General features: G+C 41.5%; 3 protein-coding genes across 3 annotated transcripts; 1 reads left to right on the top strand and 2 right to left on the bottom strand.

Moving 5' to 3' along the window:
• Positions 1-8,515: 8,515 nt before the first annotated feature.
• LOC117319536 (extensin-like) lies at positions 8,516-9,296 on the bottom strand. Its single transcript, XM_033874328.1, has 2 exons — positions 9,051-9,296; positions 8,516-8,896 (listed from the first exon to the last, which is right to left on the bottom strand). Exons 1-2 carry the CDS (start codon positions 9,294-9,296, stop codon positions 8,516-8,518), a joined length of 627 nt encoding a protein of 208 aa, XP_033730219.1.
• A 77-nt stretch (positions 9,297-9,373) lies between these two features.
• On the bottom strand, positions 9,374-10,262 carry LOC117319537 (extensin-like). Its single transcript, XM_033874329.1, has 2 exons — positions 10,017-10,262; positions 9,374-9,862 (listed from the first exon to the last, which is right to left on the bottom strand). The coding sequence occupies exons 1-2, from the start codon at positions 10,260-10,262 to the stop codon at positions 9,374-9,376; spliced, it is 735 nt and encodes a 244-aa protein (XP_033730220.1).
• A 253-nt stretch (positions 10,263-10,515) lies between these two features.
• Positions 10,516-11,133, top strand: LOC117319538 (shematrin-like protein 3). Its single transcript, XM_033874330.1, has one exon. The coding sequence runs from the start codon at positions 10,516-10,518 to the stop codon at positions 11,131-11,133; it is 618 nt and encodes a 205-aa protein (XP_033730221.1).
• The last annotated feature ends 2,437 nt before the right edge of the window (positions 11,134-13,570 follow it).

Below are 13,570 nucleotides of genomic sequence, written 5' to 3' on the forward strand. Positions count from 1 at the left end.
GCGACACTTTCCAAATCCACTCCCACAATTGCTGAAACTGCTGCAGGACGATGGGGACGGGATCACGGGATCAAGATTGTTAGCACCACAGTTGATGTCCTAAAATAGAAGCTAATTTAATCGGGTTTGTAATTGTATGTTCTGGTGTTTTAATGCTTGTAATGCGCTCAGTGAATCTACAAGAATGACGGAGTTATCTGCCGCTGTATTGGTTAAAGCTGTATGGCTGCAAGTTCAGCCGTCATTATAGAAATATTATTGCTTAATCGAGTTTTTTTATAATTTATTTTTTATTCAGTTTTTAAGTAATACAATGTACATACATTATATAAATGACGACAAAGCTTGCCACTTTTGTCTTTCTTTACCCTCGTCAAAATACCGCTTATATTCTAAGACACTGACCATGTTTTCTCTATATATTCGGACTTAATCGAAATCTATTTTTAATGTCTAAGGCTGGAATGACAAAAGCACATCCACATTTTTTTAGTATTAGGATCTTTAGAGCCATCTGTATATATGTGTACTCCTTTAAGTGAGTCAATAAAAAGACGCAGTGGTACTATGGCGTCTGCAGGAGACATGGATTTATTTACCGTCTGAGGTACATTGTTTTAAGTCTATATTGATTATCGGTTTGTTCAGTGTCCACAGTGGGATTGAACTAAACTCTGCTGTATGCACGTTGATGTTACCCAGCTGAAAAATAGATTAGATATCTTTTAGACATGTATAATAAGATTTGTATGAAGGCAGTATTTTATTTTCATTATATTTAAATTTGAAGTCATTTTCAATACTTTCCAATTGTCAACTCCTCAAGTTTTAATTGGTATTTTGCGATGAATGAATTTCGGCGTATTTGAAGCGGAGGGTCCCCAGCCTCGGCTTGGAGACTAGAGAGTGAAGTTCCCTTCATGACATGCAGACAAGTAATAAGACATTTGTATTGTACGACATTATTTTTTTCTAGTTGTGAGTTACTGACCGAGTTGTATACTGCGACACCGTAGTCTAATCCAATCCAATGTGGCGGGTGTGGCATTGTGGGCAAGCCCATGTACGCCAGTCGCTTTACGATGGTATAAAAATATCCCACGTTATTTTTTTTTTTTTTGTCGTGGGAGGGCGACTGAAGGGAGCCAAGAGGCTTACTATATACTTATGTTAAAAATTTATCTTTATATATTGATAAGTAATCTTTGCAAAAAATATCGATAGATATATATATTTGTTCAAGAGTGAAATTATTGTCGTATGTTGGTGCGATATATAATGTCTGTTTTGTACCCCGGGTCTAAGGCCACCAGTTACACCCGACAGTCGAGGACGTCACTGCTGCCGTAAGGTATAGTACTTTGTCCTTTTGTCTGGCTTGACTGGAGGTTTAGATGGTCCGGGGCGTCCCTATAGTGTATGCGGGTTTTTATTCTTTTTTTATCTTATACTAGTGTATGCGTATCAAAAATATATAATATGAGAAAATGAAGAAAAAAAGCGGCAGTAGAAGTTTAAAAAACAACAACAAAGGATTTAACATGAAAAGGAGGAAGAAAAATCATTAGCTGTCTAATACTTATAAAAAGTAATTTATTGTTACGTCAGGGCTAATGTACCCAGCTTATTATTTAAATAATTAAGTAATGGCTACGTATACAATGTATCAGTCAAAACATTTTAAAATGTAAAAACAGTTAAAAAAATAATCAACTAATTCCTCTGCCACGGGAATAGTTATCTCCATATATAATTTTCACTTTAATCTTATAAAAGTATCCTTATACCAAAAGGTACAAGGTATAGATTGCCAGGCGGACTTGGCCCATTTAATGTCCTGACCGGTATTTCTTGCGAGTTGTCTCCCCTGGTCCACTACAGAGTTAGTGGGGGTCGACACATAATGGAACACTTATTGTGGAAAAAAAATTGTGTTTTTTTTTTATAAAAAGGTAGAAGCTGGATATCAAGGGTTGTTTGACTCCTTAGCCGATGTACAAAGTGTTATTAGTAATATAATGCCCCGGAGAAAAAGTTAAAATTCTGCCAGATTAACTCTCCTGTTTTCAAAGAGTTCTTACCTCTTTTCCAAACAACACAATCGTCAACGAAAGTACGCTTCGTTTGTGTCGAGTCGGGTGTTTAGTAATTAATAATACAAACAGTCATTAGCGGCGTGATTGTTTACATAACATGGGTAGTTTTAATTTAGTGTATACACCTTCATTAGCATAGGTGATCAATGAAACATAAGTAGTTTTAATTGATTGTATACACATTCATTAGCACAGGTGATCAATGAAATATGAGTAGTTTAATTGATTGTATACACATTCATTAGCACAGGTGATCAATGAAACATAAGTAGTTTTAATTGATTGTATACACATTCATTAGCACAGGTGATCAATGAAACAGAAGTAGTTTTAATTGATTGTATACACATTCATTAGCACAGGTGATCACTGAAATATGAGTAGTTTAATTGATTGTATACACATTCATTAGCACAGATGATCACTGAAATATGAGTAGTTTAATTGATTGTATACACATTCATTAGCACAGGTGATCACTGAAATATGAGTAGTTTAATTGATTGTATACACATTCATTAGCACAGGTGATCAATGAAATATGAGTAGTTTAATTGATTGTATACACATTCATTAGCACAGATGATCACTGAAATACGAGTAGTTTAATTGATTGTATACACATTCATTAGCACAGGTGATCAATGAAACAGAAGTAGTTTAATTGATTGTATACACATTCATTAGCACAGGTGATCAATGAAACAGAAGTAGTTTAATTGATTGTATACACATTCATTAGCACAGGTGATCAATGAAACAGAAGTAGTTTAATTGATTGTATACACATTCATTAGCACAGGTGATCAATGAAACAGTAGTAGTTTAATTGATTGTATACACATTCATTAGCACAGGTGATCACTGAAATATGAGTAGTTTAATTGATTGTATACACATTCATTAGCACAGGTGATCACTGAAATATGCGCGGTACATCACCGGAGAAGGTACTTGTGCAAACAATCATGACACCTTGAGTTGTTTACAGTACAATAGTTAATTGTACTCACCCCCATGAGCACGGGTGATCAAACAGGTGAGAGTTGTTTACTTAGCCTCAGTAGATATGTCATCAATAATCAATTAATTAATTTTGGATATTGTGAAAGAATATTTGATTGGATAAAGTTTGGGTAGCCCGAAACGCCACGCCCCCACATTTGATTGGACCGATTTGATGTTGTTAATTATTTAAATACATCATTATCCTACCAACAAACACTTTTCAACATGACCTTCGAAACGACTTCACGTACCATCGTCCGATTCCTCAGCCATGACGCCTCCGCTCCGAGAGATCCGGCGGGATATGTACCAATCTGGTACATTTGTCATCTATTCTCCATCACCAGAGACATGCTAATGTACATCGTTTGCCATGTTGCAGGAGACAGACTCAATCTGTCTGATTGTCAACAATTCGTCCGAACATGTGATGGCCATTCTACAGACGACATAGACATCACTAGAACTGGAAAGCTGATTACAGATCCAAGAGATGTCCGCTACTGCGTGCACGGAACGACCAGGGCTGCCTACGAAGAAATCAAAGTACATGGCCTAAGCCGCAGAAATAGCCAGATGATCCACTTTGCAGACAGCAAGACTCTGGTCAACAAGAACTCAGAGGTTCTTATACACCTTGATGTGAAACGGTATCTCTCCAAAGGCAGGCCACTGTATCGTCTTCGCGATGGTACATTAGCGACACCAGGGAATGTGAAAGGAATCGTAAAGACGAGTTTTTTCCACCGAGTTCAGTTTCTATGAAACCTCACAAAACGGCCCTTTTCAGGGCCACCAACCATAAAAAGTTTCAATGTGATTCTCGAAAAATACGCATTCCCTTCATTACGTCCATTATATAAAATAATAGGTTCCTCACGCTCGAAAAACACGCATTCCCCGTTATATATATATAAAAGTATTCCGCTCCATACGTCTGTTAATATATATATGAAAAACAAAAACATTTCGCTACCTACGTCCGTTATATATATATATATTAAAAACAAACATTTCGCTACCTATGTCCGTTATATATATATAAAAAAACATTACCCTCCCTACGTCCGTTATATATATTTAAAGCATTCCCCTCACAACGTCCGTTATATATATATATAAAAAAAAAAAAAACATTCCGCTTCCTACGTCCGTTTTATATAAATACATTCCCCTTCCTACGTCCGTTATATATATATATTAAAAAAAAAACATTCCCCCTCCCTACGTACGTTATATATATATATAGGTAGCAGTGTACAGTAAAAATGCCAAATTCTGAAAAATATGGCACATGTTTTAGATATGTAAACATTGCCAGTTAACCTTACATATAACCTCTAATAAAGTATATATATTTGAAATCTGTACAACATTTGCAATTTTAATAGAGCTCTGACGGATAAGTAAACTGATATTTTCTGTGATTTTTAGAGCTGTGAATACCATGGTAACAGCTTAAAAAATTCTCAAAAATTGCAAAATATTATGATATTTGACCCTAAATGGCACAATTCTCTACACAATTTTTTTTCTGAAACCTATTTAAAATTAAATATCTCTATCCCAAAGACAGAATTAATCTTGTTTGGACATATGTTGTAAATTAAGTTTTTCCGCTATCTTACCTTTTCTGTGGGCTTCCATTTTGCGCTGTAGGCAAAACTAAATTTCCTGTGTAAACACACGTTCGGAAAATCCGGATATTTAAAATCCGGAACCAATTTATTGATTTTTGTTTTAATAAATGTGAAGCCTGTATGTACTAATTCATACTGAATGTACCAATTATAGTGTACAGTTATTTTTTTCATTTTTTATGCATATCATAATACAGGAGTTATTTGCTTAACAAAAAAATTGCCCATGGCCAGGCTGTCTTACTGTGGTGTGCTACCATAACATTCCCCTCCCTACGTCCGTTATATATATACAAAAAAAAACAACAACAACAGCATTCCCCTCCCTACGTCCGTTATATATATATAAAAAAAAACAACAACATTCCCCTCCCTACGTCCGTTATATATATATATAAAAAAACAAACAACATTCCCCTCCCTAAGTCCGTTATATATCTAAAAAGCATTCCCCTCCCTACGTCCGTTATAGATAAAATAAAAGCATTCCCCTCCCTTCGTCCGTTATATATAAAATAAAAACATTCCCCTCCCTACGTCCGTTATACATTGCATATATATATACATGTAAAACCATTCCGCTCCCTACGTCCGTTATATATATATGTATCTATGTTATACTTTCTCTTCAATATATTATCTTCTCTATGGTAGAGTATAAGTTTCCTGTCGATTATGATCTGTGTTTCTTCCATTAACGTATGATTACCATATATACATGTATTAGAAATACAACTATATCAGTAAGATTATTTATGATGACGGAAGTACGGAAAGGACCCGTATAGGCTTAGACTGTTGTCCAATCCATTTTTTTATATCTAGATTCTATCTTTATTATACAATATTGTATGTAAATTAATTCAAATGTTTGATTGAATAAAACAATTTGAAATGACAAAATATAATAATTATAAAAGAACAAACTTCCTATACAGGTAGTGGTACATGTTTACAAATGGATTAGCTTGATTCTATATTTATACAATTATGTTTATTTTTAAAAGCTACAAGTTGTCTGACCCTAAGGGTGTTCCTAAACAGTCTGGCAGTGTCAATCTGCTTATAAAATCAGAAATATATGTTTAAATGATTTACATTATCCGGTGTGATACGTATCTGTGATATTTATTCAAATATGTATTTATCTGTTATTACATTGTTTCATTGTACCTTTATGAAGCCTTATTACGTGTGTCAGGGCAGTAAAATAGACCATGTCTAAGTACATATTTTAATCTTGTAAAAAGTAAAGATACTGTTACTATTCTAATTAGTTTGTTATTGATATGCGTCCAATTTACGTCGGTATAATTGAGATAACAATAGGCGAGTGTCACAATTGAGACATAATTGGTTGTTATCATTGTACCAGGAAATCTGGTCCTCCGACAGGTAATCGACTAATTACTGAGTACGTATTGTGTAGATACTCAGAAAGAATTAAGCAATTAATTATAGATAATAAGTCGTCCTATGATTACAACTTATCTAGGTGCGGTATTGTGTACCATTAATCATTATCAATTTTCAATTCAATTTCTTTATTGACCGTAGGCCTTGTGGCCCATAAGTACATAATACAAATACACAATACATGAAAATGACAATGAAACAGCAATGAAATACACTGTGGAGAACGGGTTACATATGTAAAGATCTAATCTTATTTGCTTCGAATATGAATTTACCAAGGTTACATAATTCTTTGGTATTATTGGCACTTAATAACTGTATTAATTTAAACATTGATGGCTTTTGCCAGTAGCACGTTTTAATTAAACGAATTCTTAAGTTGTTGTACATATTACACATTAATAAAAAATGAAATTCATCTTCAACTTCAGTATTTGAATTATAGATTAAACAAAATCTCCTATTTCTTTCAATATTTGAATATACTGGCACGTCCTAAAATGACACTGGCTGTTAATAGGAAGTTAAACAAAAACAAACAAACAAACAATCATTGCCCGATTGGACGTCATAGCTATCCTGCCGGATAGCAGTGTAGGCAGGGTGTGAATATTCGTTACAGCAGTGTAGGCAGGGTATCAATATTCGTTACAGCGGTGTAGGTAGGGTGTGAATATTCGTTACAGCAGTGTAGGCAGGGTATCAATATTCGTTACAGCAGTGTAGGTAGGGTGTGAATATTCGTTACAGCAGTGTAGGTAGGGTGTGAATATTCGTTAGAGCAGTGTAGGTAGGGTGTGAATATTCGTTAGAGCAGTGTAGGCAGGGTATGAATATTCGTTAGGGCAGTATAGGCAGGGCATGAATATTCGTTAGAGCAGTGTAGGCAGGGTGTGAATATTCGTTAGAGCAGTGTAGGCAGGGTACGAATATTAATTAGAGCAGTATAGGTAGGGAATGAATATTCGTTAGAGCAGTGTAGGCAGGGTGTGAATATTCATTAGAGCAGTGTAGGCAGGGTGTGAATATTCGTTAGAGCAGTGTAGGCAGGGTACGAATATTAATTAGAGCAGTGTAGGCAGGGTGTGAATATTCGTTACAGCAGTATAGGCAGGGTATGAATATTCGTTACAGCAGTGTAGGCAGGGTGTGAATATTCATTAGAGCAGTGTAGGCAGGGTGTGAATATTCGTAAGAGCATTGTAGGCAGGGTACGAATATTAATTAGAGCAGTGTAGGCAGGGTGTGAATATTCGTTACAGCAGTATAGGCAGGGTATGAATATTCGTTACAGCAGTATAGGCAGGGTATGAATATTCGTTACAGCAGTATAGGCAGGGTATGAATATTCGTTACAGCAGTATAGGCAGGGTATGAATATTCGTTACAGCAGTGTAGGCAGGGTGTGAATATTCGTTAAAGCAGTGTAGGCAGGGTGTGAATATTCGTTAGAGCAGTATAGGCAGGGTATGAATATTTGTTAGAGCAGTGTAGGCAGGGTGTGAATATTCGTTAGAGCGGTGTAGGCAGGGTATGAATATTCGTTAGAGCAGTGTAGGCAGGGTATGAATATTCGTTACAGCAGTGTAGGCAGGGTATGAATATTCGTTACAGCAGTGTAGGCAGGGTATGAATATTCGTTAGAGCAGTATAGGCAGGGTGTGAATATTCGTTAGAGCAGTGTAGGCAGGGTGTGTATATTCGTTAGAGCAGTGTAGGCAGGGTATGAATATTCGTTAGAGCAGTGTAGGCAGGGTGTGAATATTCGTTAGAGCAGTATAGGCAGGGTATGAATATTCGTTAGAGCAGTGTAGGCAGGGTGTGAATATTCGTTAGAGCAGTGTAGACAGGGTGTGAATATTCGTTAGAGCAGTATAGACAGGGTATGAATATTCGTTAGAGCAGTATAGGCAGGGTATGAATATTCGTTACAGCAGTGTAGGCAGGGTGTGAATATTCGTTACAGCAGTGTAGGCAGGGTGTGAATATTCGTTACAGCAGTGTAGGCAGGGTGTGAATATTCGTTAGAGCAGTGTAGGCAGGGTGTGTATATTCGTTAGAGCAGTATAGGCAGGGTGTGAATATTCGTTAGAGCAGTGTAGGCAGGGTGTGAATATTCGTTAGAGCAGTATAGGCAGGGTGTGAATATCCGTTAGAGCAGTGTAGGCAGGGTGTGAATATTCGTTACAGCGGTGTAGGCAGGGTGTGTATATTCGTTAGAGCAGTGTAGGCAGGGTATGAATATTCGTTAGAGCAGTATAGGCAGGGTGTGAATATCCGTTAGAGCAGTGTAGGCAGGGTATGAATATTCATTAGTGGTCGGTGGCGGCGTAGTGGTCGGTGGTGACGTAGTGGTCAGTGGCGGCGTAGTGGTTGGTGGCGGTGAAGTGGTCGGTGGCGGCGTAGTTGTTGGAGGTGACGTAATGATTGGTGGCGGTGTAGTGATCGGTGACTGCGTAGTGGCTGTTGGCGACGTAGTGGTCGGTGGTGCCATAGTGGTCGATGGCTACGTAGTGGCTGGTGGCGACGTAGTGACTGGTGGCTGCGTAGTGGCTGTTGGCTGCAAGGTGGCCGCTGGCGACGTAGTGGTCGGTGGTGACGTAGTGGTCGGTGGTGACGTAGTGGTCGGAAGCGACGTAGTGGTCGGTGGTGACGTAGTGGTCGGTGGTTACGTGGTGGCTGGTGGCGACGTAGTGACTGGTGGCTGCGTAGTGGCTGTTGGCTGCAAGATGGCCACTGGCGACGTAGTGGTCGGTGGTGACGTAGTGGTCGGTGGTGACGTAGTGGTCGGTGGTGACGTAGTGATCGGTGGCGAGTTAGTAGTCGATGTAGTGGTTGGTAGCCGCGTAGTGGTCGGTGGTGACGTAGTGGTCGGTGGCTGCGTAGTTACTGGTGGCGAGTTAGTGGTCGTTGGCGGTGTAGTGGTTGGTGGCCGAGTAGTGGTCGGTGGCGGCGTAGTGGTCAGTGGCGGTGTAGTGGTCGGTGGCGACGTAGTGGTCGGAAGCGACGTAGTGGTCGGTGGCGACGTAGTGGTCGGTGGCGATGTAGTGGTCGGAAGCGACGTAATGGTCGGTGGCGACGTAGTGGGTGGTGGTAACGTAGTTGTCGGTGGCTGCGTAGTGGCTGGTGGTGACATAGTGGTCGGTGGTGACGTAGTGGTCGGTGGAGACGTAGTGGTCGGTGGCGGCGTAGTGGTCGGTGGTGACGTAGTGGTCAGTGGCGGCGTAGTGGTTGGTGGCGGCGTAGTGGTCGGTGGCGGCGTAGTTGTTGGTGGTGACGTAGTGATTGGTGGCGGTGTAGTGGTCGGTGGCTGCGTAGTGGCTGTTGGCGACGTAGTGTCTGGTGGTTGCGTAGTGGTCGGTGGCGATGTAGTGGTCGGAAGCGACGTAATGGTCGGTGGCGACGTAGTGGCTGTTGGCGACGTAGTGGTCGGTGGTGCCGTAGTGGTCGATGGCTACGTAGTGGCTGGTGGCGACGTAGTGGCTGGTGGCTGCGTAGTGACTGGTGGCTGCGTAGTGGCTGTTGGCTACAAGGTGGCCGCTGGCGACGTAGTGGTCGGTGGTGACGTAGTGGTCGGTGGTGACGTAGTGGTCGGAAGCGACGTAGTGGTCGGTGGTGACGTAGTGGTCGGTGGTTACGTGGTGGCTGGTGGCGACGTAGTGACTGGTGGCTGCGTAGTGGCTGTTGGCTGCAAGATGGCCACTGGCGACGTAGTGGTCGGTGGTGACGTAGTGGTCGGTGGTGACGTAGTGGTCGGTGGTGACGTAGTGATCGGTGGCGAGTTAGTAGTCGATGTAGTGGTTGGTAGCCGCGTAGTGGTCGGTGGTGACGTAGTGGTCGGTGGCTGCGTAGTTACTGGTGGCGAGTTAGTGGTCGTTGGCGGTGTAGTGGTTGGTGGCCGAGTAGTGGTCGGTGGCGGCGTAGTGGTCAGTGGCGGTGTAGTGGTCGGTGGCGACGTAGTGGTCGGAAGCGACGTAGTGGTCGGTGGCGACGTAGTGGTCGGTGGCGATGTAGTGGTCGGAAGCGACGTAATGGTCGGTGGCGACGTAGTGGGTGGTGGTAACGTAGTTGTCGGTGGCTGCGTAGTGGCTGGTGGTGACATAGTGGTCGGTGGTGACGTAGTGGTCGGTGGAGACGTAGTGGTCGGTGGCGGCGTAGTGGTCGGTGGTGACGTAGTGGTCAGTGGCGGCGTAGTGGTTGGTGGCGGCGTAGTGGTCGGTGGCGGCGTAGTTGTTGGTGGTGACGTAGTGATTGGTGGCGGTGTAGTGGTCGGTGGCTGCGTAGTGGCTGTTGGCGACGTAGTGTCTGGTGGTTGCGTAGTGGTCGGTGGCGATGTAGTGGTCGGAAGCGACGTAATGGTCGGTGGCGACGTAGTGGCTGTTGGCGACGTAGTGGTCGGTGGTGCCGTAGTGGTCGATGGCTACGTAGTGGCTGGTGGCGACGTAGTGGCTGGTGGCTGCGTAGTGACTGGTGGCTGCGTAGTGGCTGTTGGCTACAAGGTGGCCGCTGGCGACGTAGTGGTCGGTGGTGACGTAGTGGTCGGTGGTGACGTAGTGATCGGTGGCGAGTTAGTAGTCGGTGTAGTGGTTGGTAGCCGCGTAGTGGTCGGTGGTGACGTAGTGGTCGGTGGCTGTGTAGTTACTGGTGGCGACGAAGTGGTCGGTGGCGAGTTAGTGGTCGTTGGCGGTGTAGTGGTTGGTGGCCGAGTAGTGGTCGGTGGCGACGTAGTGGTCAGTGGCGGTGTAGTGGTCGGTGGCGACGTAGTGGTCGGAAGCGACGTAGTGGTCGGTGGCGACGTAGTGGTCGGTGGCTGCGTAGTGGCTGGTGGTGACGTAGTGGTCGGTGGTGACGTAGTGGCTGGTGACGACGTAGTGGTCGGTGGTGACGTAGTGGTTTATGACGTTGTCCCGATTGTTGTAACTCCCGCGAGGATGTCGTTCACTGCCCTGTCAGTGCCCTTAAAGCTTAGATGAAGGCCATCTCTGCTGAGTAGTTGCTCTTGTATAACTCCGTTCCGGGCGAAGGTTGGATGGGGTATGAAGTGGAGGTTCAGTGTGATGCTGGATATGGTTCTTAGTGCGTGGTTCATACATCTGGCCTTGTAGTTGATTTTGTTGATAAATCCTGGTCTGGTTATCGCATCTTCAAATCGGGACTCGATCCGCGGTAGAATGGCTGAAATCGCGATCTGCATAGTCGGCGACACTTTCCAAATCCACTCCCACAATTGCTGAAACTGCTGCAGGACGATGGGGACGGGATCACGGGATCAAGATTGTTAGCACCACAGTGGATAACGGTTTGGTTTGGTTTGGTTTATTTTGTTTAACGTCCTATTAACAGCTAAGGTCATTTAAGGACGGCCTCCCGTGCGTGCGTGTGAGTGCGTATGTGTGTTTTGGGAGGCTGCGGTATGTTCGTGTTAAGTCTCCTTGTGATAGGCCGGAACTTTTGCCGATTTATAGTGCTACCTCACTGAAGCATACTGCCGAAGACATCCAGCAGCACACCCCACCCGGTCACATTATACTGACAACGGGCGAACCAGTCGTCCCACTCCAAATATGCTGAGCGCTAAGCAGGAGTAGCAACTACCATTTTTAAAGACTCTGATATGTCTCGGCTAGGGGACAGAACCCAAAGCCTTCATCACAGGGGCGAACGCTCAACCAAAGGCCAAAAGTGAGGCATTGTCAAGGGAGACATTAGGAAGAAGAAAGTTGTTAAGAAAGAAGAGAAAAGATAAGTCCACAATTTAGTCGCCTGTTACGATCATGCAATGGGGGCAGCAGGTACAATTCTTACGCCCTACCTGCAGGGCAGATTTTGAACGGATTAGTGTAGCAACGTATTATGTATTTGAAGTTGATATCTTTAGTCTTAACGGTGTTTGAAATCAAGTTTTTCACAGTAGTAATTCATCGCCAAATAACCTTTTTTTTTTTTACAAAAACTGATAATTTTGTCACTATACGATGTTCTCTTTGATCGCTATTTGTTTCAAGTAAGTATGTTAGTAATATGGAATATTCTCTGGTATAGTTAATAATTATATATTTACGTGTATATCACTGTCTGTCGTTAGATGGAAAAGCAAACTCTTTCTTGGCATGTAAAATAGAGTAACCCTGTTTAGTAACGGATGATCAAATTTGCTGGGGCCGCGGAGGCCGCGTGCTTTTACACATAGCTCTCCACCTCTAGGTCGCGAGTTCGAAACCCATGTAGAGATCAAAGGTCGCTGGTTTTTCTCGGGGTATTCTGATTTACCCCCACCTCCCAAACCTGGCACGTCCGTAGATGATTCTGACTGTTAATAGGACGGAGAACTAAATCAAATCCTATTTTTGTTGGGCCCGTAGTTTAGCGCACAAATTTGATGACCGGGCTTACAATCTACCGTTGGATATTAATAATAACATTTTACTACATGTAGTGAAATTATATTTTTTACGGATTTCTATACATTAAAGGATTACCGGAAAGATATGTACATTTGTAAACAATGATGATGAAAAAAATCTCGTGTGAAAATGTTTAGTTTAATTTAAACATACATGTATTTCATTGACATGAAATGACAAAGGGCTTAGTCAGCAAGTTTTACCAACTTATAAACGACTTCTCCCATAATAACAACACAATGATAAACAATAGCATAGTCACATGATGACATTAACAAATATTAAAAAATGTGATAAAGAAACGAAAATATGATAATTGACATATCAGAAATAGTATTTTTATAGGAGAGAGAGAGAGAGAGAGAGAGAGAGAGAGAGAGAGAGAGAGAGAGAGAGAGAGTTTATTCAATTATACTTAATCGATTAGAATTTTTTTTTATATATATATATAGTTGCCTTCCCTGCATTGTGATAAGAAATAATTAACAAACATTAGTGTTCGTTTAAAAAACCACTGGCCTAATCCACCTCAATGCTGTGAAGCTCTGTTTGCGCATGGAATTAAAAACTCAAACACAAATATATATGGCGGAAAATGGCACACTTTCTTGTTAAAGTGGCCTTTGTAGTTTATTTTGCATGATAATGAATTCTTTTATAATTCCAGTTCCAGATTAGATAAAGGAATGTAAATATATGTAAACCGCAAAGGTGAGCGGCCCAAATTCAGCATAAAATAAAGACCCAGTCCTGGGCTAAAAACCAGAGATAAAAATTTAATAATGCATAATGTATACATTAAAAAAAAAAAAAAAACTCTGGAAAACCTTGGACTGATCCATAAACTAAAAGTACATAAAGTTCACAATGGTATCAATACAGAAATATTTAATTACTAATTAAAACAAAATACAACAACAAAGATATGTAGATCAAATGTCCTTCACTTACAGGGTGGGAAGGGTATGGGATTTTGTACTTTCTTGATGCTGATGCACGTGCTAAA

This window comes from Pecten maximus, unplaced genomic scaffold, assembly GCF_902652985.1.
Source record: "Pecten maximus unplaced genomic scaffold, xPecMax1.1, whole genome shotgun sequence".
In the NCBI taxonomy this organism is placed as follows: Eukaryota; Metazoa; Mollusca; class Bivalvia; order Pectinida; family Pectinidae; genus Pecten; species Pecten maximus.